General features: G+C 45.0%; 1 protein-coding gene across 1 annotated transcript in view; it reads left to right on the top strand.

The window, feature by feature from the left end:
• adgrf3a (adhesion G protein-coupled receptor F3a) overlaps positions 1-27,314 on the top strand; it is a 29,417-nt gene extending 2,103 nt beyond the window's left edge. The window contains exons 4-17 of the mRNA XM_034078052.2: positions 55-189; positions 2,439-2,545; positions 3,083-3,141; positions 8,845-8,969; positions 9,765-9,980; positions 10,138-10,365; positions 11,294-11,440; positions 12,961-13,075; positions 14,980-15,058; positions 16,663-16,842; positions 20,063-21,397; positions 23,140-23,181; positions 26,625-26,660; positions 26,742-27,314. Coding sequence (XP_033933943.1) covers positions 55-189; positions 2,439-2,545; positions 3,083-3,141; positions 8,845-8,969; positions 9,765-9,980; positions 10,138-10,365; positions 11,294-11,440; positions 12,961-13,075; positions 14,980-15,058; positions 16,663-16,842; positions 20,063-21,397; positions 23,140-23,181; positions 26,625-26,660; positions 26,742-26,798 — 2,861 coding nt within the window. The 3' untranslated portion in view covers positions 26,799-27,314. The remainder of the gene's footprint in view (positions 1-54; positions 190-2,438; positions 2,546-3,082; positions 3,142-8,844; positions 8,970-9,764; positions 9,981-10,137; positions 10,366-11,293; positions 11,441-12,960; positions 13,076-14,979; positions 15,059-16,662; positions 16,843-20,062; positions 21,398-23,139; positions 23,182-26,624; positions 26,661-26,741) is intronic.
• The last annotated feature ends 414 nt before the right edge of the window (positions 27,315-27,728 follow it).

Here is a 27,728-nt window from a genome sequence, read left to right as displayed (position 1 = left end):
AGATGCTCTCTGGTATGAAAATGGTAAATGAAGAGGTGACGTGTTCTCCGTCAGTGTGTCAGAGCGATGCCGGCAGCAGGGAGTGCAGCTGCTCGTCTAACTTCAGATGGAGCGAAGAGGGCTGCGACCTTCAGGAGAAGTGCACTTTCCCCAAAGATCACACCCCAATGTGTGTTCACAGCGATGCAGGTAGAGTTGATGTGTTTCTCTTTCTGTATATCTGCAGAGAAGGCAAAAGTACACACATCCTTTCCTCAAGTAGAAGTACACACATCCTTCACTCAAGTAGAAGTACACACATCCTTCACTCAAGTAGAAGTACACACATCCTGTACTCAAGTAGAAGTACACACATCCTTTACTCAAGTAGAAGTACACACATCCTTCACTCAAGTAGAAGTACACACATCCTTCACTCAAGTAGAAGTACACACATCCTGTACTCAAGTAGAAGTACACACATCCTTCACTCAGGTAGAAGTAGACACATCCTTCCCTCAAGTAGAAGTACACACATCCTTTCCTCAAGTAGAAGTACACACATCCTTCACTCAAGTAGAAGTACACACATCCTTCACTCAGGTAGAAGTACACACATCCTTCACTTAAGTAGAAGTACACACATCCTTCACTCAAGTAGAAGTACACACATCCTTTCCTCAAGTAGAGGTACACACATCCTTCACTCAGGTAGAAGTACACACATCCTTCACTCAAGTAGAAGTACACACATCCTTCCCTCAAGTAGAAGTACACACATCCTTCACTCAGGTAGAAGTACACACATCCTTCACTCAAGTAGAAGTACACACATCCTGTACTCAAGTAGAAGTACACACATCCTTCACTCAGGTAGAAGTAGACACATCCTTCCCTCAAGTAGAAGTACACACATCCTTTCCTCAAGTAGAAGTACACACATCCTTCACTCAAGTAGAAGTACACACATCCTTCCCTCAAGTAGAAGTACACACATCCTTCACTCAAGTAGAAGTACACACATCCTTTACTCAAGTAGAAGTACACACATCCTTCACTCAAGTAGAAGTACACACATCCTTCCCTCAAGTAGAAGTACACACATCCTTCACTCAAGTAGAAGTACACACATCCTTCACTCAAGTAGAAGTACACACATCCTTCACTCAGGTAGAAGTACACACATCCTTCACTCAGGTAGAAGTACACACATCCTTCACTCAAGTAGAAGTACACACATCCTTCACTCAAGTAGAAGTACACACATCCTTCACTCAAGTATAAGTACACACATCCTTTCCTCAAGTAGAGGTACACACATCCTTCACTCAAGTAGAAGTACACACATCCTTTCCTCAAGTAGAAGTACACACATCCTTCACTCAAGTAGAAGTACACACATCCTTCCCTCAAGTAGAAGTACACACATCCTTCCCTCAAGTAGAAGTACACACATCCTTCACTCAAGTAGAAGTACACACATCCTTCACTCAAGTAGAAGTACACACATCCTTTCCTCAAGTAGAAGTACACACATCCTGTACTCAAGTAGAAGTACACACATCCTTCCCTCAAGTAGAAGTACACACATCCTTTCCTCAAGTAGAAGTACACACATCCTTCACTCAAGTAGAAGTACACACATCCTTCACTCAAGTAGAAGTACACACATCCTTCACTCAAGTAGAAGTACACACATCCTTTCCTCAAGTAGAAGTACACACATCCTTTCCTCAAGTAGAAGTACACACATCCTTCACTCAAGTAGAAGTACACACATCCTTCACTCAGGTAGAAGTACACACATCCTTTCCTCAAGTAGAAGTACACACATCCTTTACTCAAGTAGAAGTACACACATCCTTCACTCAAGTAGAAGTGCACACATCCTTCACTCAAGTAGAAGTACACACATCCTTTCCTCAAGTAGAAGTACACACATCCTTCACTCAAGTAGAAGTACACACATCCTTCCCTCAAGTAGAAGTACACACATCCTTCCCTCAAGTAGAAGTACACACATCCTTCACTCAAGTAGAAGTACACACATCCTTCACTCAAGTAGAAGTACACACATCCTTTCCTCAAGTAGAAGTACACACATCCTGTACTCAAGTAGAAGTACACACATCCTTCCCTCAAGTAGAAGTACACACATCCTTTCCTCAAGTAGAAGTACACACATCCTTCACTCAAGTAGAAGTACACACATCCTTCACTCAAGTAGAAGTACACACATCCTTCACTCAAGTAGAAGTACACACATCCTTTCCTCAAGTAGAAGTACACACATCCTTTCCTCAAGTAGAAGTACACACATCCTTTCCTCAAGTAGAAGTACACACATCCTTCACTCAAGTAGAAGTACACACATCCTTCACTCAAGTAGAAGTACACACATACAGTACATATGTGTACCTTAATATAAAGAGTTACCAGAACATGTTGTTTCGTTGCAGTTGCGATCAATGGATTCCTTCGATTGGAAGGAACAACGTATCATAACTGCCTGAAACCAGAAGACAGCGCGGAATATAAGGCGTGTCACAAAGACATGTTTGTTAAGGTAAAGCGTGGGAATAATAAAGAAAAGAGGAGAGACACTGCAGGGGAATACTAATATTAAACTACCAAATATCACAGTGAATATATATTTAAACAAGACATGTTTACATATGCAAATAAGGCTTTTGTCTAATGCTAATGCTAATGCTAATGCTAATGGGGGAAATCTGCAGTCACAAACAGACGAAGTTAGTAAAATAAACTCCTGGATGTTTTCTTTGCACAAAGGAGACATGGAGGATAACTATTGAGCTTGGGATTTTCTTTTGTTGCGGCAGCATAAAACAAAACGAGGCATTGCACATAATAAACAATTAGAAGAGTAGAAATAAACAATTCTAAAATAAAATCATCTCAAAATTGAAATAAAATATTAATAAAATAAAATATAATAAATAAACCAGAGTAAGAAAAATATACAAAATGTACAGATAGATTGAATAAAAACACTATTAAATGGCCAATCTTCTGTTAACACAATGTAAGCAGAATACTATGAAGTATGAGGAATAATGTGTATTGATTTGTCGCCCTGCAGATGAAGACGGTGTACAGCACTTTGCCGGGATTTGACACGTTAAGCATCACCAGATACAGGTGCCTGCTTTGTTTACTAAATCAAATAGTGTTTGTTTTTGTATTAAATATGACAATACAAACTAACTTTATAGATTGCAAAAATGTGTGTTTGAAAATCAAAATCCCATCCTTTAAAAAGGTGTTTAAGACTTGATACTGTTAATCATTTGCTCAGGTATTCAACCTTCGACACAGTTCATCATTTTCTCCTCTCACTGTCTCCTTTCCCACGGCATAGTTCTACGGCCTGGGTTCTGCTGCTGTCTCTCTGGAGGAGGGGCAGCTTGGGTTCTGCTGCTGTCTCTCTGGAGGAGGGGCAGCTTGGGTTCTGCTGCTATCTCTCTGGAGGAGGGGCAGCTGGGGTTCTGCTGCTGTCTCTCTGGAGGAGGGGCAGCTTGGGTTCTGCTGCTATCTCTATTGAGGAGGGGCAGCTTGGGTTCTGCTGCTGTCTCTCTGGAGGAGGGGCAGCTGGGGTTCTGCTGCTATCTCTATTGAGGAGGGGCAGCTTGGGTTCTGCTGCTGTCTCTCTGGAGGAGGGGCAGCTGGGGTTCTGCTGCTATCTCTCTGGAGGAGGGGCAGCTTGGGTTCTGCTGCTGTCTCTCTGGAGGAGGGGCAGCTTGGGTTCTGCTGCTGTCTCTCTGGAGGAGGGGCAGCTGGGGTTCTGCTGCTATCTCTCTTGAGGAGGGGCAGCTTGGGTTCTGCTGCTATCTCTCTGGAGGAGGGGCAGCTTGGGTTCTGCTGCTATCTCTATTGAGGAGGGGCAGCTTGGGTTCTGCTGCTATCTCTCTGGAGGAGGGGCAGCTGGGGTTCTGCTGCTGTCTCTCTGGAGGAGGGGCAGCTGGGGTTCTGCTGCTATCTCTCTTGAGGAGGGGCAGCTTGGGTTCTGCTGCTGTCTCTCTGGAGGAGGGGCAGCTGGGGTTCTGCTGCTATCTCTCTTGAGGAGGGGCAGCTTGGGTTCTGCTGCTATCTCTCTGGAGGAGGGGCAGCTTGGGTTCTGCTGCTATCTCTCTGGAGGAGGGGCAGCTTGGGTTCTGCTGCTATCTCTATTGAGGAGGGGCCGCTTGGGTTCTGCTGCTGTCTCTCTGGAGGAGGGGCAGCTGGGGTTCTGCTGCTATCTCTCTGGAGGAGGGGCAGCTTGGGTTCTGCTGCTATCTCTCTGGAGGAGGGGCAGCTGGGGTTCTGCTGCTATCTCTCTTGAGGAGGGGCAGCTTGGGTTCTGCTGCTATCTCTCTGGAGGAGGGGCAGCTTGGGTTCTGCTGCTATCTCTATTGAGGAGGGGCAGCTTGGGTTCTGCTGCTATCTTTCTGGAGGAGGGGCAGCTGGGGTTCTGCTGCTGTCTCTCTGGAGGAGGGGCAGCTGGGGTTCTGCTGCTATCTCTCTTGAGGAGGGGCAGCTTGGGTTCTGCTGCTGTCTCTCTGGAGGAGGGGCAGCTTGGGTTCTGCTGCTATCTCTCTGGAGGAGGGGCAGCTTGGGTTCTGCTGCTATCTCTATTGAGGAGGGGCAGCTTGGGTTCTGCTGCTGTCTCTCTGGAGGAGGGGCAGCTGGGGTTCTGCTGCTATCTCTCTGGAGGAGGGGCAGCTTGGGTTCTGCTGCTGTCTCTCTGGAGGAGGGGCAGCTTGGGTTCTGCTGCTATCTCTATTGAGGAGGGGCAGCTTGGGTTCTGCTGCTGTCTCTCTGGAGGAGGGGCAGCTTGGGTTCTGCTGCTATCTCTATTGAGGAGGGGCAGCTGGGGTTCTGTTGCTATCTCTCTGGAGGAGGGGCAGCATGGGTTCTGCTTCTGTCTCTCTTGAGGAGGGGCAGCTTGGGTTCTGCTGCTGTCTCTCTTGAGGAGGGGCAGCTTGGGTTCTGCTGCTATCTCTCTTGAGGAGGGGCAGCTTGGGTTCTGCTTCTGTCTCTCTTGAGGAGGGGCAGCTTGGGTTCTGCTGCTGTCTCTCTTGAGGAGGGGCAGCTTGGGTTCTGCTGCTATCTCTCTTGAGGAGGGGGAGCTTGGGTTCTGCTTCTGTCTCTCTGGAGGAGGGGCAGCTGGGGTTCTGCTGCTATCTCTCTTGAGGAGGGGCAGCTTGGGTTCTGCTGCTATCTCTCTTGAGGAGGGGCAGCTTGGGTTCTGCTTCTGTCTCTCTTGAGGAGGGGCAGCTTGGGTTCTGCTTCTGTCTCTCTTGAGGAGGGGCAGCTTGGGTTCTGCTGCTGTCTCTCTTGAGGAGGGGCAGCTTGGGTTCTGCTGCTATCTCTCTTGAGGAGGGGCAGCTTGGGTTCTGCTGCTATCTCTCTTGAGGAGGGGCAGCTTGGGTTCTGCTGCTATCTCTCTTGAGGAGGGGCAGCTTGGGCGCATTGTTGTTGCCAGTCTATGACAGAGCACAAGCCGCCATGAGGTAGTTTACTGTTCAGGGACGAAGGAGAACGTTCTTTCCTATGAACGAGAGCTCTAGTTAGATTCAGGGACCATATTGTTTAGTCTCACTGATAAAGAATGTTGATTATTACACTCTGAACTAGATAAAACCTCGAGCTGCAGAAAGAGTTCTTCAGAATTGGTTTGGCAACCGCTGTGTCACCTCGTGACACTCCACATGTTGCGTGAATTCTCCTCGTCTCTCTGAGTCCTGACTCCATCAGAGCTCCAGCTCTCCTCGTGTCTCTGAGTCCTGACTCCATCAGAGCTCCAGCTCTCCTCGTGTCTCTGAGTCCTGACTCCATCAGAGCTCCAGCTCTCCTCGAGTCTCTGAGTCCTGACTCCATCAGAGCTCCAGCTCTCCTTGTCTCTTTGAGTCCTGACTCCATCCGAGCTCCAGCTCTCCTCGTCTCTCTGAGTCCTGACTCCATCAGAGCTCCAGCTCTCCTCGTGTCTCTGAGTCCTGACTCCATCAGAGCTCCAGCTCTCCTTGTCTCTTTGAGTCCTGACTCCATCAGAGCTCCAGCTCTCCTCGTGTCTCTGAGTCCTGACTCCATCAGAGCTCCAGCTCTCCTCGTCTCTCTGAGTCCTGACTCCATCAGAGCTCCAGCTCTCCTCGTCTCTCTGAGTCCTGACTCCATCAGAGCTCCAGCTCTCCTCGTGTCTCTGAGTCCTGATTCCATCAGAGCTCCAGCTCTCCTCGTGTCTCTGAGTCCTGACTCCATCAGAGCTCCAGCTCTCCTCGAGTCTCTGAGTCCTGACTCCATCAGAGCTCCAGCTCTCCTCGTGTCTCTGAGTCCTGACTCCATCAGAGCTCCAGCTCTCCTCGAGTCTCTGAGTCCTGACTCCATCAGAGCTCCAGCTCTCCTCGTCTCTCTGAGTCCTGACTCCATCAGAGCTCCAGCTCTCCTCGTCTCTCTGAGTCCTGACTCCATCAGAGCTCCAGCTCTCCTCGTCTCTCTGAGTCCTGACTCCATCAGAGCTCCAGCTCTCCTCGTGTCTCTGAGTCCTGACTCCATCAGAGCTCCAGCTCTCCTCGAGTCTCTGAGTCCTGACTCCATCAGAGCTCCAGCTCTCCTTGTCTCTTTGAGTCCTGACTCCATCAGAGCTCCAGCTCTCCTCGTGTCTCTGAGTCCTGACTCCATCAGAGCTCCAGCTCTCCTCGTGTCTCTGAGTCCTGACTCCATCAGAGCTCCAGCTCTCCTCGTCTCTCTGAGTCCTGACTCCATCAGAGCTCCAGCTCTCCTCGTCTCTCTGAGTCCTGACTCCATCAGAGCTCCAGCTCTCCTCGTGTCTCTGAGTCCTGACTCCATCAGAGCTCCAGCTCTCCTCGTGTCTCTGAGTCCTGACTCCATCAGAGCTCCAGCTCTCCTCGTGTCTCTGAGTCCTGACTCCATCAGAGCTCCAGCTCTCCTCGTGTCTCTGAGTCCTGACTCCATCAGAGCTCCAGCTCTCCTCGTGTCTCTGAGTCCTGACTCCATCAGAGCTCCAGCTCTCCTCGAGTCTCTGAGTCCTGACTCCATCAGAGCTCCAGCTCTCCTTGTCTCTTTGAGTCCTGACTCCATCAGAGCTCCAGCTCTCCTCGTCTCTCTGAGTCCTGACTCCATCAGAGCTCCAGCTCTCCTCGTGTCTCTGAGTCCTGACTCCATCAGAGCTCCAGCTCTCCTTGTCTCTTTGAGTCCTGACTCCATCAGAGCTCCAGCTCTCCTCGTGTCTCTGAGTCCTGACTCCATCAGAGCTCCAGCTCTCCTCGTGTCTCTGAGTCCTGACTCCATCAGAGCTCCAGCTCTCCTCGTCTCTCTGAGTCCTGACTCCATCAGAGCTCCAGCTCTCCTCGTCTCTCTGAGTCCTGACTCCATCAGAGCTCCAGCTCTCCTCGTGTCTCTGAGTCCTGATTCCATCAGAGCTCCAGCTCTCCTCGTGTCTCTGAGTCCTGACTCCATCAGAGCTCCAGCTCTCCTCGAGTCTCTGAGTCCTGACTCCATCAGAGCTCCAGCTCTCCTCGTGTCTCTCTGAGTCCTGACTCCATCAGAGCTCCAGCTCTCCTCGTGTCTCTGAGTCCTGACTCCATCAGAGCTCCAGCTCTCCTCGAGTCTCTGAGTCCTGACTCCATCAGAGCTCCAGCTCTCCTCGTCTCTCTGAGTCCTGACTCCATCAGAGCTCCAGCTCTCCTCGTCTCTCTGAGTCCTGACTCCATCAGAGCTCCAGCTCTCCTCGTCTCTCTGAGTCCTGACTCCATCAGAGCTCCAGCTCTCCTCGTGTCTCTGAGTCCTGACTCCATCAGAGCTCCAGCTCTCCTCGAGTCTCTGAGTCCTGACTCCATCAGAGCTCCAGCTCTCCTTGTCTCTTTGAGTCCTGACTCCATCAGAGCTCCAGCTCTCCTCGTGTCTCTGAGTCCTGACTCCATCAGAGCTCCAGCTCTCCTCGTGTCTCTGAGTCCTGACTCCATCAGAGCTCCAGCTCTCCTCGTCTCTCTGAGTCCTGACTCCATCAGAGCTCCAGCTCTCCTCGTCTCTCTGAGTCCTGACTCCATCAGAGCTCCAGCTCTCCTCGTGTCTCTGAGTCCTGACTCCATCAGAGCTCCAGCTCTCCTCGTGTCTCTGAGTCCTGACTCCATCAGAGCTCCAGCTCTCCTCGAGTCTCTGAGTCCTGACTCCATCAGAGCTCCAGCTCTCCTCGTGTCTCTCTGAGTCCTGACTCCATCAGAGCTCCAGCTCTCCTCGTGTCTCTGAGTCCTGACTCCATCAGAGCTCCAGCTCTCCTCGTGTCTCTCTGAGTCCTGACTCCATCAGAGCTCCAGCTCTCCTCGTCTCTCTGAGTCCTGACTCCATCAGAGCTCCAGCTCTCCTCGTGTCTCTGAGTCCTGACTCCATCAGAGCTCCAGCTCTCCTCGTCTCTCTGAGTCCTGACTCCATCAGAGCTCCAGCTCTCCTCGTGTCTCTGAGTCCTGACTCCATCAGCGCTCCAGCTCTCCTTGTGTCTCTCTGAGTCCTGACTCCATCAGCGCTCCAGCTCTCCTTGTGTCTCTCTGAGTCCTGACTCCATCAGCGCTCCAGCTCTCCTCGTGTCTCTGAGTCCTGACTCCATCAGAGCTCCAGCTCTCCTCGTGTCTCTCTGAGTCCTGACTCCATCAGAGCTCCAGCTCTCCTCGTCTCTCTGAGTCCTGACTCTACTTGTTTCAGAAGTCTCCCCCACAGATACATCTACAGGCAAACATCTGAGAAAAAAATTCAATTCTGAGGAAAAAGTCTGAATTCTGAAAATTATCAAATAGTGTTTGTTTGTTTCTGTATTTAATGTGAGACTGACATCTTACGTTTTCTTCACTGAAGGGTTGGGAGCGTCATCGTTGAGTTTGCGTTGACCGTTGCTCAAAAAATTGGACAAAAGGACTTGGTCGACAAATCAGATCAACTGACCAGAAATGTGAATGCATCTCTGGATCTGGAGAGTTCAGGTACCTGTTCAGCCAGTGGGAAATCTCACATCCAAAATGTAAGGATTTATTCCTCCCCCAATGCGTCACACAAAGTTTCATGAAGATCAGGCCAGTCGTTTGTCAGCATTTTGAAGCCGGAATATTGAGTAATGTGAAATAGGGCAAAAAGCTTTGACTGTAAGTGGAATTATTTTTGAATATTGCAAAAAAGTCTAAATGTAAATACAAATATTTAGAGAAGTTATGAAATTTTTTTTTTTTTTTAAAAAAGGTCTGAGTCGAGATGCATACAATTTAAAAAAAAAAAAAAAAAAAAAAAAAAAAAAAAAAAAAATATATATATATATATATATATATCTGAAATTATTTAAATTCCTTTGGAATGATATTGAAAAAAGACAATTCAATTAAATGTCAAAAGGAAAAGCTAAAAATGTGAAATAGGTCTAAAAGCTTTGAGGGGAATTATATTCTTACATTTTAAATATTGCAAACAAATCTAAATGTGGAAATTGCACGAATAAAATAAGAATATTTAAAGATTGCAAAAATGTTTGTTTGAAAAAAGTTCCCTCAAAATCCCATCCTTTAAAAGTTGTTTAGGACTTGACGCATCGACAAGAAAAATCTGAGGAAAAAGTCAAAATCCTGAAAAGGTTCAAAATGTTGCTAATTCTCAAAATGTAGAAATTCTGACATCAAATCTAAATTCTGATAAAAAAAAGTGGAATATCGTAAAAACAAGAAATGCAAAATATTTTTTGTTATCTCCCAAAACAGTTTGAGTAGTTTGTGATCATTGTTTTTCTGCAGGTGTCATCAAGTTAACCATGCCTGCCAGCCCGGTGTGTTTCACAGATCAGCCCCTTCTTAGCTGTCAGTTACAGGAGCCCCTGGGCGTACTGCCGGTCTGGCAGCTGAGCCAAGACCGGAGGGTGACGGAGATTTTTAACGGCACCGAGGCCTTAGTGTCTACTGAACCGAAAAACACCACCGTCCAACTCCTCAAAATCTCTGAACTCTGGGAAGGTTCGTTTTTACTTTATTTACATATTGCAAGGCAAGTTTCAATTCAAAGCGCTTTTCAAAAATGAAAGACATTAAGAGCATTAAGAAACATATTATAAAATGGCATTTAAAAACACTAATTAAAAAATAAATAATTATATATGTATTTGTTTTTTAGGCGTCTATTCATGTGCCTATCATCAGAAGAAGAACGACCTCACCATTTCCCACCAGGCCAGCGCTCTGATGGACCTCGCCCTCCTGCCAGACATCCTCATCAGCACCGAGCCGGGGTTCCCGAAATGTGATTCGCCGGAGGAAGTTCTGAGCGTGAAAGTGATATGTGAGATCGGGAAAAACACGGAAAACTACACGGTGACGTGGGCCCACGAACACCTCTTCAATGGTAACTCCATCTTCTTCTTCCCATTCATTTCAATGGAAGTGCAAAACATATCGAAATATCGAAAAGATAGTCAAAATTCAGCCAAAACAAAATCTAAATTCTGACAAAAAAAACTAAATGTTGACAAAAAAAATCTAAATCCTTACTCTTGGTCAGTTATAAAAAAGCATGTATAAAATGTTAAATATTATGAAAATTGAAACATGGAAATGCTAGACATTTTAATCTAAAATAAATTGGAAAATATGCCAAAATTCTTTGAGGGAAATTTTTTTTTAGCATTTTTTCCCATTCGTTTCAATGGAAGTGCAGATTTTGGGGAAGATTCTCTAAATATTGAAAAGGATGTAAATGTGGATATTTCAAAGAATCAAATAAAAACATTGCAAAGATGATTGTGGGGACCTCAAAGTGCCCTCAATAGCTCATCCTTATATAACGTACTGATCGTTATATTAAGTACAAATTATGACAAAAAAAGTCAAAATTCTGAAATAAAAAAGTCAAAATTCAGAAATAAAAAAGTCAAAATTCTTACTTTAATCTAAAAATTCGGGAGAAAAAAACAATTTAGGATCAGATCTTTAAAAATAACATTTACATTTGGAATCTTCTGCTGTAAAATGTAATTTCCCAAATTTGGAATATCGTGAAAATTAAAAAAAGAATTCGGACAAAAAGTCAAAGATTCTGAAGAATAAATCATAATTTCACAAAAATGTATCAGATCTTTAAAATAGAAAATGCACATGTAGAATCCTGTGTAAATGTAATTTCCAAAATGTGGAATATTAGGAAAATTAAAACATGGAAATGCAAAACATTTTACAAACAGAGCAAAAAAAGAGCAAAAATCCTCAAAATGAAGTGCTTTTTTTCCCATTAATTCCCACGGATTCTTGTTGAAAATGACTTCCTGTGATTTCAGCGGTTCCTTCTGAAGAAACCAAGAAAACGTTTACAGCCAATGCGATCGTCACCTGTACAGAATCAGGGGTTCCTACAGTCACGTGCAACTTTGCGAACCGCTGCAATGAAACTAGATCAGCGACTGTGGATATCAACATCATATACGGTAGGTCTAACTTATGGTCATTGTTACGACTCGGGCACACGATGAAATGATTGGACCCAAATGCACGACTCCAGACAAAAGGACGGTTCAGAAAAGGAATTTACTTTATAGGTGATTTGCAAGGGAATACAAACACTCATGGTAAACATGGACTTACTAAATACTAACTTAAACTAGCTCGAGCGCAGATATCAACTGGCTGACAATTCACAAATAACACGGCCCGTCCACACACAGGCATGAAAAAAATCTTTCAAAGCTTCGCCCATTCACTTGAATGGGGTGGCGTAGAAGATTTTGAATCTTCGCCGAACTGCATTGTGGGGAGCGGAGCATGGCTTTGCATCGTGAGCATCAAAAGTTGAGCAATGTTCAACTTTTGATGCTCACGATGCTTTCGAAGCTGGCATCAGCCAATCGAATCCCGTTTATGCAAATCTGACAGTAGAAGCGCTAGCCAATCAAACTGCGTGCAAGCTGGGAGAGCCAGACCGCAGTTCATTTCCTCATATTCCAAACGAGAAATTACGGTAGCAAATCACCCGGTTCTTTACGATCAGAACTATTACCGGGATACAAACCGGAGGAACCAGACATGGAGGGAGGTGGCAGAGACAGTGGGGGAAACTGGTAGGTTTTCGCCTGTTTGGGGAGTTTATATCCAGTTTACTTCGTTTTAACATCGCTATTGCTTTGTATGCCGGGGCGGGAGATTCATGTGATCGGTTGTTGGTCGCGTTGCTCGCAAAAAATCGCCAAGCTTCAGACACGCCCAGCATCAAGATGTTTTTCATGCCTGTGTGTGGACAGGCCGTAAGGCTCGAACAATCTGAACTGGGCACAGAGGAAACACAGATTAAATACACCAAGGGGCTCTACAGGCGCAAACAATAAGGGCGGGGGGGGCAGGTCATCAGGTCAGTGAAAACCACACATGGGTAGGAGTCGAGCTTCTACCTGAAGTGAGCGAGGAGATTACCAAAGTGAAACAGGAAATGACAGACAACAAAAGGGTTAGCAGACGCGGACTTGACGATATTAACTTAACCGAGAAATTATACTAATACAAATAAACAAGGATCGAAGAACTAACAATTCTGACGAGACACAACAGGTTTTGAGGTTCTACTCGGGTCTTTATTTGGGTTCAAGTAGTTGTTCTGAAATGTAAAAACACTACAAGTCTTTTGATTTAGATTCAAGTTCAACGAAATGCAGTTTGCATCCAACCAGAAAGTGCAATGATATAAATAGCAAGACATCGTGAATCAGTGCAACGTCTGCTACTTCAAATGTTGATCTGAATGACTTTAGATATTGAATTATTGTGTTAAGTAGATTTCAGGAGCTGGTGGTGAAATATTTAAAATGTATTGATTCGTTATTAAGAATTCATATTTGTTTGGTACATTTCAGAATGTTGTGGCAGTGCCCTGCAAGAAAAGTATTTACATGAATACGTTATATTTAGAGTAATGATGTCTAAAGATTAATATTATTAAATGTTCTTGTTTAAACAGAAGGTGAGAAGTTCTGTCCGGCTGAAGGAGATTGGGGCAACACCAAAGTTGGATTCAAAGGCAGATTAAAATGCAAAGGAGCGACTGGACAAAGAACGAGGAAATGCACAACGGGGTACTGATAGACAGAGAGGACTCTTTAAAGTAGAGAAGTACATACTGATATACACCTGGACATCAGCAGGAGAGGACTCTTTAAATTGGAGACAGTACATACTGATATACACCTGGACATCAGCAGGAGAGGACTCTTTAAATTGGAGACAGTACATACTGATATACACCTGGACATCAGCAGGAGAGGACTCTTTAAAGTAGAGAACCTACATACTGATATACACCTGAACATCAGCAGGAGAGGACTCTTTAAAGTAGAGACACTACATACTGATATACACCTGAACATCAGCAGGAGAGGACTCTTTAAATTGGAGACAGTACATACTGATATACACCTGGACATCAGCAGGAGAGGACTCTTTAAAGTAGAGACCCTACATACTGATATACACCTGAACATCAGCAGGAGAGGACTCTTTAAAGTAGAGACACTACATACTGATATACACCTGAACATCAGCAGGAGAGGACTCTTTAAATTGGAGACAGTACATACTGATATACACCTGGACATCAGCAGGAGAGGACTCTTTAAAGTAGAGACCCTACATACTGATATACACCTGAACATCAGCAGGAGAGGACTCTTTAAAGTAGAGACACTACATACTGATATACACCTGAACATCAGCAGGAGAGGACTCTTTAAATTGGAGACAGTACATACTGATATACACCTGGACATCAGCAGGAGAGGACTCTTTAAAGTAGAGACCCTACATACTGATATACACCTGAACATCAGCAGGAGAGGACTCTTTAAAGTAGAGACACTACATACTGATATACACCTGAACATCAGCAGGAGAGGACTCTTTAAAGTAGAGACACTACATACTGATATACACCTGAACATCAGCAGGAGAGGACTCTTTAAAGTAGAGACGCTACATACTGATATACACCTGAACATCAGCAGGAGAGGACTCTTTAAAGTAGAGACGCTACATACTGATATACACCTGAACATCAGCAGGAGAGGACTCTTTAAAGTAGAGACACTACATACTGATATACACCTGAACATCAGCAGGAGAGGACTCTTTAAAGTAGAGACACTACATACTGATATACACCTGAACATCAGCAGGAGAGGACTCTTTAAAGTAGAGACACTACATACTGATATACACCTGAACATCAGCAGGAGAGGACTCTTTAAAGTAGAGACACTACATACTGATATACACCTGAACATCAGCAGGAGAGGACTCTTTAAAGTAGAGACACTACATACTGATATACACCTGAACATCAGCAGGAGAGGACTCTTTAAAGTAGAGACACTACATACTGATATACACCTGAACATCAGCAGGAGAGGACTCTTTAAAGTAGAGACACTACATACTGATATACACCTGAACATCAGCAGGAGAGGACTCTTTAAAGTAGAGACACTACATACTGATATCCACCTGAACATCAGCAGGAGAGGACTCTTTAAAGTAGAGACACTACATACTGATATACACCTGAACATCAGCAGGAGAGGACTCTTTAAAGTAGAGACACTACATACTGATATCCACCTAAACATCAGCAGGAGAGGACTCTTTAAAGTAGAGACACTACATACTGATATACACCTGAACATCAGCAGGAGAGGACTCTTTAATGTAGAGACGCTACATACTGATATACACCTGAACATCAGCAGGAGAGGACTCTTTAAAGTAGAGACACTACATACTGATATCCACCTGAACATCAGCAGGAGAGGACTCTTTAAAGTAGAGACGCTACATACTGATATACACCTGAACATCGGCAGGAGAGGACTCTTTAAAGTGGAGACACTACATACTGATATACTATTTAACAGATTGATTGATTGATTGATTGATTGATTGATTGATTGATTGATTGATTGATTGATTGATTGATTGATTGTTTCAGGGATCCGGAGCCCTTTTGGGAACCTGAAGTTTCATCATGTGTGAATCAGGACTTGAATGATGTGCTGAAGAATGCAGAAGTGAGTCTTTGATATTACAGGTTGTGCACTACAACAATGTTGATTAAAGGTCACCATCATCAACATGTGTCCCCTCTTCTTCATGTCTCTTCTACATCAACATGTGTCCCCTCTTCTTCATGTCTCTTCTACATCAGCATGTGTCCCCTCTTCTCCATGTCTCTTCCACATCAACATGTGTCCCCTCTTCTCCATGTCTCTTCTACATCAACATGTGTCCCCTCTTCTTCATGTCTCTTCTACATCAACATGTGTCCCCTCTTCTTCATGTCTCTTCTACATCAACATGTGTCCCCTCTTCTTCATGTCTCTTCTACATCAACATGTGTCCCCTCTTCTCCATGTCTCTTCTACATCAACATGTGTCCCCTCTTCTCCATGTCTCTTCTACATCAACATGTGTCCCCTCTTCTCCATGTCTCTTCTACATCAACATGTGTCCCCTCTTCCTCATGTCTCTTCTACATCAACATGTGTCCCCTCTTCTCCATGTCTCTTCTACCTCAACATGTGTCCTCTATTCTTCATGTCTCTTCTACATCAACATGTGTCCCCTCTTCTTCATGTCTCTTCTCCATCAACATGTGTCCTCTATTCTTCATGTCTCTTCTACATCAACATGTGTCCCCTCTTCTTCATGTCTCTTCTACATCAACATGTGTCCCCTCTTCTTCATGTCTCTTCTACATCAACATGTGCCCCCTCTTCTTCATGTCTCTTCTACATCAACATGTGTCCCCTCTTCTCCATGTCTCTTCTACATCAACATGTGTCCCCTCTTCTCCATGTCTCTTCTACATCAACATGTGTCCCCTCTTCTCCATGTCTCTTCTACATCAACATGTGTCCCCTCTTCCTCATGTCTCTTCTACATCAACATGTGTCCCCTCTTCTCCATGTCTCTTCTACCTCAACATGTGTCCCCTCTTCTCCATGTCTATTCTACATCAACATGTGTCCCCTCTTCTCCATGTCTCTTCTACATCAACATGTGTCCCCTCTTCTCCATGTCTCTTCTACATCAACATGTGTCCCCTCTTCCTCATGTCTCTTCTACATCAACATGTGTCCCCTCTTCTCCATGTCTCTTCTACCTCAACATGTGTCCCCTCTTCTTCATGTCTCTTCTACATCAACATGTGTCCCCTCTGTGGAAAGAGACTCTGAAAGTTTCAGGAACAAAGATTTTCTCTCTTTTTGATCCATTTCTATAAAAACCTGTCTGAAAATGAGCTGATCAGATTTTGGCCACTTGATGATGTCATAACGATGTTTTGTCATGTGTAACCATTAGCCAATCAGCAGCCAATCAGCAGCCAAGGTACCCCCCCCCCCCCCCTATCACCTGAATCTCCTCTAGAGCTCCATTGAGTTCTTTGTAACCAAATGTCTCTCAGAGGGGCGTGGGGAGGGGCTCCTTATTTTCATCTAAAGTAACAGAGGGGATTATGGGTAATGCTGCAATGATCTATTTGGTGTTTCAGCCAATCAGAGACAGGCTCTGGATATATCTGAGACCTGTGATATATTGATGAAGAAGAGGATGATAGGAGGCCTTTAAAGTTATCTCCAGCTTTCTAGACATGAACTCTCTTTTGTTGCAGAACTCGGACATCGGGCTCGGCTCTCTGGATGAAAACGCAGCCGACGTCTTTTCTCAGCTCGATCAGGTCACGAACAACTCGCAGAAAATAAACTCATACGCCAACCTCAACGCTTCGGTCCAGGTCCTCTTAAGTCTGAGCAACAAAATCAACAGCATCAACAACGACACCACGGCCGACGTAAGCAACGCAGAATATTCTCATTTCTTAATCAAGACCTTTCTGAACATTAAAGCATGGACACATGTCCCACGTTACTGTCGTCCCACCTCTCCCCTACTTTTAGATACTTTAAAGAGATTGTGCCGATAATACTTCTGTACTTTTACTTAGAGTATGTTGACATCAGTGAGAACACCTGGAACACTCAGATAAAACAAACAAAAAATCGATTTAATTAGATAAATAAAATGAATAAATGAGAATGGTATCCGTGTTGTTGATCTGTAATATTACAGTGTTACGTTGATTTGTTTGTCCTTCTCGGACCATGCTACGCATTTCAGTGGTGTTGTGTTAGAAAAGAAAGCAACCAATCAGATCTCGTTCTGGGTCTCTGGGTAGAACATCCTTCAACCAGGTATTCTACATCCTTGATCGAATGCCCTGGCCGTTGCACTGAATGAGAGCCTACGTTTGGACTGACGGTTTGATCAACCAATCACATATTGATTTGTAGCCAATGGGCGTGTTCTTTCAGAGTTCCCCTCGGTTCCAGGTGCTCTCGAGGCCCGCTAGTTCTCTGGCTCGAGACAGAGGATCTAGATCAGGGATGGGCAAATTGCGGCCCGTGGGCCGCATGCGGCCCCCACCTCCTCTTTTTGCGGCCCTCAGATTAATTTATAAACAACGTAATTAAAAAAATATATATATATTATTATTTTTTTACTTGTAGTACTGATACCGTCCACTAGACTCCTAGTTACGTCGCGAGCTGCGTAGTTGATTTCATATACCGCGAAATAATCTGTGACGCATTTGTCTGTATTGTGTTTGTTTCCCGGGGCAACCCTCACAAGAAACACCGGCTGTTGTTACGCCTGCTGTGACGTTAAGTTGCCTTAAAAAAGTTTAATATTCTTAAAACCAAGACTTTGTTTATTTGAAATCAGATGAAAACAAACTGTCACGGACCGGGTGTGTCTACAGAAGGTCCAGTTGGACACGGTTCGCCACTGGTTGACATTAATAATGAAGCTTTACTTATATAGCACTTTTCATACAGCACGTGTAGCTAACAACAAGAAACTCCCCTCAGATCACATGTTAAGACCTTTTCAGCAACAAAGTAAATAATGTTTCCTCCAGACACAAGACAAAGTGAATCCACGCAACAACATGAAACCCTATAAACTAACATATATGTACAACAAATATACAAATGAAAGACAATAGTAATAAAAACAATACGGTTCAAATATTAAAAGACCAACGTATGAAATCTTGCTACTTCAACGATAAATAATATATAATAATATAAGATAAAACCCTTTACGACCTTTACAAAATAAAACAATATAAAAGTAGGTAAATAATAAAGGTTAATAACAAGCTAATCTGAAAAGATGTGTCTTTAGCTGTTGTTTAAAAATGTCCACTGAGGCCTCTGGTGATAAAAGACCATTTTATTTTGGGGGACTTTAGGGATATTTAAAAAGCTGAAGAAGACCTCAGGGCTCGTCCAGGGACACACAACGAGACTCGGTGAGAGACGAGGGAGCCAAACCATTAAGAGCTTTAAAAACCTGTAAAATAATGTGTAATTCTAAAAGACACTGGCAGCCAATGTAGTTCAGATAACACCGAATGATGTGCTGCCTCTTTAAGTAAAGGATCTGAGTACTTCTTCCAACACGGCTATCACTACGTTATCGTGAAGCGGAAGGTTTTAATATGTTGTACCTGCACATTAAACTTGCTTTTCTAAAACAGGAAACACCTCCAGCTTGTACTAATTGATGGTTAAATCAATTCAAACTACATATTATTATTATTACATATGGTTTGAGACATATTGTATATTACATCTTTTAAGGATTTTGTCAAAGATCAGGATAAAAAACACAATAAGTTCATGTTGGTGAATAATCATGACATTCAATTACTATCATGATATAATAAATATTTGTTTCTTAAGAAATAAACTAACTCAATGAATACCTGATTAACTAACTTATGTCCTTAATAACTAACTCGATGAATACCTGAATAACTTATGTCCTTAATAACTAACTTATGTCCTTAATAACTAACTCAATGAATACCTGATTAACTTATGTCCTTAATAACTAACTTATGTCCTTAATAACTAACTCAATGAATACCTGATTAACTTATGTCCTTAATAACTAACTCAATGAATACCTGATTAACAGGGGCGGTTCTAGGGGGGGCCAGTGCCCCCTAACACTGACCTGTGGCCCCCCTAACAATGACAAGTTTTTTTCGTCCTGCATTTATTGTGCCCCCCTCAGAAAATAACTGGCCCCCCAGTGGCCCCCCCAGTCCAATTGGTCTAGAACCGCCACTGCTGATTAAGTAACTTATGTCCTTAATAACTAACTTATTTTCTTAATAACTAACTCAATGAATACCTGATTAACTAACTTATGTCCTTAATAACTAACTCAATGAATACCTGATTAACTTATGTCCTTAATAACTAACTTATGTCCTTAAAGTCCTTATAAAGTCTTATAAAGTCCTCCTCCTGACCTACAAGTCCCTCCATGCCCTTGCCCCCCAGTACCTATCGGACATCCTCCACCCACATGCCCCACCCCGGAACCTGCGGTCTTCAGACTCTGGCCTGCTCACCACCCCCCGCACCAAACTGAGAACCTTCGGGGACAGAGCCTTCAGTGTGGCAGCCCCCACCCTCTGGAACGCTCTCCCTGCGGAGATTCGCAACATCCCCACGCTGGACGCCTTCAAAGGGCCCTCAAGTCCCATCTGTTCATCAAGGCCTTCGGCCCTTAAATCGATCTGTTGTTTTGTCTGTCTGACCTTTGTTTTGTTTTGTTTTGTTTGTGCTTGCCCTATTCCTGTAAAGCGACCTTGGGTCCCTTGAAAGGCGCTATAGAAATCTCAGTTATTATTATTATTATTATTAATAACTAACTCAATGAATACCTGATTAACTAACTTATGTCCTTAATAACTAACTCAATGAATACCTGAATAACTAACTTGTTTTCTTAAATAACTAATAACTAACTCGCTGCTCAACGCCTTCCAGGTACCGCTGGTTATCCCTTAAAACTGAATATAATTACAGTAAAAAGTATTCCCTCTACTGTTGAGTGTTTAATCTGTATTTTATTCTGTTAATCTGTTTTTCCTATTAGCACCTTTCTTAATAAGTACAATGTATAACTCAATAATTGTTTTTCTGTTGCAGGACTTCTTTGATTCCTCCAGTAATCTTCTGGAGGAATCCCTCAAAGACTCGTGGATTAAGAAGTCTGGCCAAGAGAACATTTCTCTGGCGGAGAGATACCTGAGCTCCGTGGAGAAGCTGATTGACGCCACAAACGTGACCCAATTGAAGAAGAAGAAAAACATCGAGGTGATGGCGACCAACTGCACGAAGCAAAACACCAAATGTTACAACAAGGTGTTCAACGTGTCCGTAATCCTCAAAAGCTCCAACCCCGGAAAAGTGAAATCGGCCGGCTTCAAAGAGCTGGAGAAGTATTTACCGCAGAAAGACAACACACTGGAACCGAACAGCATCGTAGTGTCAACGACGATGGAGAACAAGATCTCGTCCGTGGAGGTGGAGATTCGCTTCCCGTTGCTGAGAAAGCGGCCTCCACACGTTCTCATGAAGTGTGTCGCGTGGGATAATGCTACCCGAGATTGGTCTGAAGACGGTTGTAAGTGGAGCGGAGCGTCAGACGAAGGACTCTGTACCTGCAAACATCTGTCCTCCTTCGCCATCCTGATGCAAAGGTATCCTCTGAAGATCGACGGACTCCACCAAGTCACCCAAGTTGGTCTCGCGGTGTCCGTGGTTTCGCTCGTAACCTGCCTCATCATCGAGGTGTTGGTTTGGAGCTCCGTGGTGAAAACAAACACGTTGTACCTCCGCCACACGGCTCACATCAACATCTCGCTGTGCCTCCTGGTGGCCGACTGCTGCTTTTTGGCGTCCATGGACCCCGAAAGTGTCTCCGAGTTGTGGTGCCGTATCTTCGTGGTGCTGAAACACTTCTGCTTCCTGTCCATGTTCTTCTGGATGCTGTGTTTGAGCGGCATGTTGCTTCACCAGGCCGTCTTTCTGTTCCACAACGTGAGCAAGAGGACCTACCTGAGACTCTCCATGTTCCTCGGGTACGTCTGCCCGCTGCTGATCGTCGTCATCACGTTCCTGGTGTATGACGGAGGCATCGAAGGCGAGTATTTCTCCAAAGAAAGTTGCTGGTTGTTGTACGAGGGACTCATGAAGGGCTCCATCCACACCTTCGTTATCCCCGTGGGAATTATCGTGTTCGTGAACGTTCTCTCCATGATGGTGGTGATCATGAAGCTGCTCGATCACCCAAAGAACGCCGAGCGGACCAATGAGAGCGAGAAGAAGGCGGCCGTCACGGTGATGCGGTCGGTTATTCTGCTGACTCCCATCTTCGGAGTCACCTGGGTGTTTGGGTTCGCTGTGATGTTGATGGATCTCACATCTGGACCCATTGCTATAACAGTGAACTACCTGTTCACGCTGCTCAACGCCTTCCAGGTACCGCTGGTTATTTCACATAACCGGATATTGTTAAGAGTAGAAAGTATTAATATATATTTGTTTTCTTGTATGTCACACACTAACTAGTATAATGATTGACTAAGATACAAACTGTTGAACTAACTAACTTATTTTCTTTCTAAACAAACAAATTAACCAACTCACTAACAAAGTAAATAAATACCTTATTCATTTACTTATTTTAGTAACTAACCAAGTCAAACTAATTAGCTAAATAACAAACTAACGGATTTCCTTACTTAAAGGGGGCCTATCGTGCAAAATGCACTCTTTAATGTCTTCTCTACATCACCATGTGTCCCCGGTGTGTCCCCGCTGTGTCCCCGCTGTGTCCCCGGTGTGTCCCCGGTGTGTCCCCGGTGTGTCCCCGCTGTGTCCCCGGTCTGTCCCTGCTGTGTCCCCGGTCTGTCCCCGCTGTGTCCCCGCTGTGTCCCCGGTGTGTCAGGGAACTCACGCAGCGTCAGGAAATAAAACCCTCTCTCTTTTCCTCCGTACCCAAATCTCTAAAGACGGGGAACAACGGAGCTGATCCAGAAAGCTGCTATCAGAAACAATGCCCGACTGTTTTGGACGTAATATGGTCGGTGTTTACATTAGCATCGCTAACACTCAGAGCTAACCTGCACTGGAGAGCATGTGTGTGAAGAAGCAGGAAGTAGAAAGGAACTCACCTTGTGGTGTAACCGGCAAGAGAGAAAGCCTTTGAGCTCCAGACTGTTTCAGAGCCTTGATGATCCATGATACGGCATTTCATCACGGCAGCATTTAGTTTAGACGGTAGCTGCCGGGTACCGCATGAGCTCAGACCCTCCTCTTTAAAGCTCTATCCCCAAATCAGCACTTTAGAAACAGGAAGTGGAACAGAGGGACATGAGGCGTGGCTAGAATCTGTTTGGTGTTTGGAGCAAAACACTTCATAGACGTGTTTTTATATATCTGTATCTGAGACCTGTGACCTACAGATAGCACGATAGCTGACCTTTAAGAAACTAGCTAACTTATTTTCTTACCAAACAAACTAACATAATGAACTAACTTACTTATTTTCTTGACTAACTGTTGCGCCCATTAGAATGGTTGATATGTTTTTGTGATTTTGAACACGAGATGGCGGGATGGGGCAACAACATATGTGATCTCCTGGCACAGGTGCATCGATTGTGACTGGGACAGTTTGTTGACCGTGTCTTTCGTGTCTGTGAACACGCTGTTTTCTTTGATATTGAAAGCTAAACTTCGTCGTACATGGAGATTACAGATGTCCAATTAGTTTAGTCAATCCCAGGTGATATTGAGTGGCCATAGTCACCGCACTAACAAACTTAATGAATACATAATTAACTTCCTAATTCACTTGTTAGACGCTTTTATCCAAAGCGACTTACTGTGGAAGTGTCTCAGGGACACAACGACATGCTGACTGCAGTGGGACTTGAACTTGCTACCGCCTGATTCGAAGTCCAGCACACTATCCCCTGAGCCACAGCCTCCCCCTAATTGTTCAAACTTACTAGCTAGATATCGAACTAACTTTCCTAATGATTGTCTAACTAACTAACTAGCTGTGTACTTACACCTTCGCGTCTGCAGTCTTTGTTTCGTGTTGCATTGGTTAAACATGTGAACAGCCCTGCTCGGTGTTACGTGTTATACGGCAGTACCATGTTAGTATTAGTTTGATTTCCTGCTCAGTAACTTTTCCTTTTTTCATTTTGCAGGGTTTTTTCATTCTGTTAACAACATGCGTGATGGACAAATCGGTAAGATGTTAAATAACTCATAATGCATCCAAATCACAACACACTAGTCAGTCGTAGAAGTAGAACCTTTATTTATCCAGGAAAATCAATTAAGAACAAATTCTTATAGCAGTTCAACATGTAACAACTCTAAAACAATACTGCTGTGGTTCAACCGGTCATTCGGAGCAGCTGCATGTGTGCACCAGGGTGCGGGGGGAGACAAAGGTCTCCATTTCAAAGTGTTTTGAAAGACATTCCAGCTACCTGCTGCTGCTGCAACCTGCCAGGCGGAGCGGCCAAAGGATGCATGGGCTTTGGGGATCTGTAGCAGGATGCTTGGAGCTGACCGGGTGCTGTGCGTCGGGGTGGGCGGAGTTGCAGTAATTGTGTGAGGTAGAAGGGGGCGAGGCCTAGGAGTGGATGTTGCGCCTGGGGGGTGTACTACGAAGCAGGATGTTCTCTTAGCGGCTAAATTCAAACTCCGGCTTTCCGGTCCTACGAAGCTGGTTCTCTTTTTAGCGGCTAGATCTCCATGGTAACTGATGCTGAGCGGCTGCAGGCAAACCCCCTGATCCCACCAGAAGCGCTGCGACCTCCTCCTGCGACCTCCTCGTGCGACCTCCTCGTGCGACCTCCTCCTGCGACCTCCTCCTGCGACCTCCTCCTGCGACCTCCTCCTGCGTCATAACACACCAGGCGCGTTTCAAAACGTTGCGGAAGCGGAGCGTCGTGTGCAGCCTCGCAGTTGTTGTTGATTTTGGAATATTTCCTGGACATTTGTACTTCTACAAGTAGCAGGCTACGTAGTTAAATGGTTTATGTTTGTGTCTGTTTAAATCGTGTTTATTGTTGTTATTTCCTATGTTGTTGTGTTGTAGACTACAGACACAGTTAACAATAATTGTAATATTCCAGTTATAAACGACATGAATCAAAGATGTGTTGCTGTATTTTAGTGGTAAAAAAATATGCATTCATCATCATAATTATTCTATATATATATATAATTGACAGTGCCTGTAAACCGGAGGAGAACGCTGGCATGTATTCTCCTACTTGAAAGACGGTGGTGGGGGGGGGAGAAGGAGCCGGTTTTGGGTGCACCCCCTCAACCAGCAAAGCAGACAAGGTGACTTTCATCACTTCCTGTCTGCACCGCGTCAAAAATAGGATTCATCCTATATTTTAGAAATTCCTTGCGGCGAGGAGCTTCTGGGACGCTTCGAGCCGCGGCGCAGCGGGTCTGGTGGAATAGCACCCATTGACTAGAGTGGCCGCGATCGCTAAAAACGCCGCAGACGCAGACGCTCCTGGTGGGATTAGGGGCTCAGAGCTCAACTCAGTGAAAGCACCGCCTGCTGACCAATCAGAGCTCAGTGTGCGGAGTTCAAAGCGATCAAGTCATATCACAGGAGAAAGGAAATACAGAAAAGCTGCCGCTGCAGGAAAGACGGCCGGCAGAAATCACGTCTGTGTGAACGTGAACATGAACAGAACTTCACCTCCATCTCCAGAGCAATCTGACTGTTAGAACATTAGCGTTAAGAAAGCTCTTAAATATCTGCCTCAGCATCAGTACCCGGATCAGAGTACACCAAGTCCAGTCAGCATCAGTACCCGGATCAGAGTACACTAAGTCCAGTCAGCATCAGTACCCGGATCAGAGTACACCAAGTCCAGTCAGCATCAGTACCCGGATCAGAGTACACTAAGTCCAGTCAGCATCAGTACCCGGATCAGAGTACACTAAGTCCAGTCAGCATCAGTACCAGATCAGAGTACCTAAGTCCAGTCAGCATCAGTACCCGGATCAGAGTACACTAAGTCCAGTCAGCATCAGTACCCGGATCAGAGTACACTAAGTCCAGTCAGCATCAGTACCCGGATCAGAGTACACTAGTCCAGTCAGCATCAGTACCCGGATCAGAGTACACTAAGTCCAGTCAGCATCAGTACCCGGATCAGAGTACACTAAGTCCAGTCAGCATCAGTACCCGGATCAGAGTACACTAAGTCCAGTCAGCATCAGTACCCGGATCAGAGTACACTAAGTCCAGTCAGCATCAGTACCCGGATCAGAGTACACTAAGTCCAGTCAGCAATCAGTACCCGGATCAGAGTACACTAAGTCCAGTCAGCATCAGTACCCGGATCAGAGTACACTAGTCCAGTCAGCATCAGTACCCGGATCAGAGTACACTGAGTCCAGTCAGCATCAGTACCCGGATCAGAGTACACTAAGTCCAGTCAGCATCAGTACCCGGATCAGAGTACACTAAGTCCAGTCAGCATCAGTACCCGGATCAGAGTACAGTAAGTCCAGTCAGCATCAGAACCCGGATCAGAGTACACTGAGTCCAGTCAGCATCAGTACCCGGATCAGAGTACAGTAAGTCCAGTCAGCATCAGTACCCGGATCAGAGTACACTGAGTCCAGTCAGCATCAGTACCCGGATCAGAGTACACTAAGTCCAGTCAGCATCAGTACCCGGATCAGAGTACACTAAGTCCAGTCAGCATCAGTACCCGGATCAGAGTACAGTAAGTCCAGTCAGCATCAGAACCCGGATCAGAGTACACTGAGTCCAGTCAGCATCAGTACCCGGATCAGAGTACAGTAAGTCCAGTCAGCATCAGAACCCGGATCAGAGTACACTGAGTCCAGTCAGCATCAGTACCCGGATCAGAGTACAGTAAGTCCAGTCAGCATCACTTCATGATGTATCACATGTCTCCTGAGCGTGTCTGGCCGTGCAGAACTCTCAGCGTCACAGACTGGAGGAGAAGCATTATTTTAACAACACGTTGAGTTGAGGAAACTCTGAGTCAGAGGTGGTGAGAGTCAGACGGTGTGTTAGACGGGCCGTGACATCATGAACCTGCTGATGGACGCATTCCAACACTTGTTCTGCTCCAGCTGTGTTCACCTTGCAGCTGCAGCTCTCAGGCTTTGATCCTGATCAAGTGTTTGAGTCATGTTTAAAGTTTAACTTCTTCATGTGTCTGATATTATAGTTCACTTTTCATTCAGGAAGTATGACGCTGCGCTGTCAGTAGCTTCTCCAAGTCTGTGATTGGTCGAATGCTCCAGATCCCACCCCTCTCATGTGAACACCTAGCTAGATAGGACACGGCTGGCTGAGCGATCCACTTGATAACCCGCGTCGTAGGACCGCTTAGCGAGAGCGCGTATGTTTTGGATTAGGCCGACCGGCTAACTCAACATGCAGGTTAGGTTGAACCGGCTTCGTAGGACAGGCCTCTGGACTCAAGAGAGGGCCAGTTAGCCAGAGAGCACAGGTCACAGTGGAGTGTCCTGTGGGGGGCGTTGGTGGCGGAGTGGTACAGAACGTCTAAATGATCGAGACGTCAGTAGGTGGTTGACTTTCTACTAACAAGTTAAATGTGTGAAACCACAAACAGGATATTGCAGCATAACAGTTTTAATCTCATTTCCACAGACCCGAGAAGCACTTGGGAAACGTCTGAAGACCAATGTAAGTGTTCCACAAACAGGATTATTAATGAAAAAAACGATTATAAATTATTTGAATCTCTCGCATCCTCCGTCTCTGCAGGCTTCAGCCCCGACCTCCAGCAGCACCACAAAGCTACAGAGCACTTGGAAGAAGTGAAAATGATCCTGAATATGTCTCTTTACGTACAATACATCTGAATAGGCTTCAAGTTCGTACATTTCTATAGTGATTACTTTGATGTGTTCCCCGATATATGAACACTGCAATGCTTCTTGTACCGATTGATCTTTATTTAAAGGGATAGTGGAAATCCGCGAATTTTGGGTTTAACTTATGTATTTTTATTAAAAATAAGCATTTCATTTTATTTTCAATTCTACTGCTCCCGACCACGCCCTCTCAATGAAACGAAATACTTCGGGAATCTTCGGGTGATGACGAAAACAAAGGAAGACGGGCACAAACATTGGACGAGGCACGAGTATTTTATTATGTTTTCTGGCTGATTTAATGCATCATTAGCCTGTACCATTGTGTACAACGCCATTTATTGCCTGTCGATTAGGCGACCGGAGGCCTCGTCATCCGATAATCCGGTACACAGTGTCGAATGTGTACACTACAGTCATCATATAGACATGATAGACTAACAGTACTGTGAGTACAGCCTACACTTGACAGGCAGCCTGGCTAGCCTAGGATTAGGACCATACTACGTCAAAAGACCGATTGGCTCTAGCTGTATATCATGCTAGTATACAATTCATTTAAATGTATTCATGTAATTAATGCCCATAAGGCTGTTACATATACAATAATAAATGTGACAAGATAATTTATGTGAACCTGACCCTGGTATGTTATGAAATGTACCCTACATGCAGTCATCCTCGGGCATAGCCATAGGCCTACAGTGCATGCATGCCAACTTTTGCAATATATAATATAGCGCCTAGCGTGAGCTATGCTTAGGGACCTACCAGTCAAGATTATTTGTGCGTAGGGGTGCATCATCTGGCGCCTGGTCCTGGTCATCCTCGCCATTGCCCATGCCGTGAACTAACTCCATCACCTCGGGCTCGAACA

This window comes from Pseudochaenichthys georgianus, unplaced genomic scaffold (genome assembly GCF_902827115.2).
Source record: "Pseudochaenichthys georgianus unplaced genomic scaffold, fPseGeo1.2 scaffold_264_arrow_ctg1, whole genome shotgun sequence".
NCBI lineage: Eukaryota > Metazoa > Chordata > Actinopteri > Perciformes > Channichthyidae > Pseudochaenichthys > Pseudochaenichthys georgianus.
This window is presented reverse-complemented; position numbering and strand designations above follow the sequence as displayed.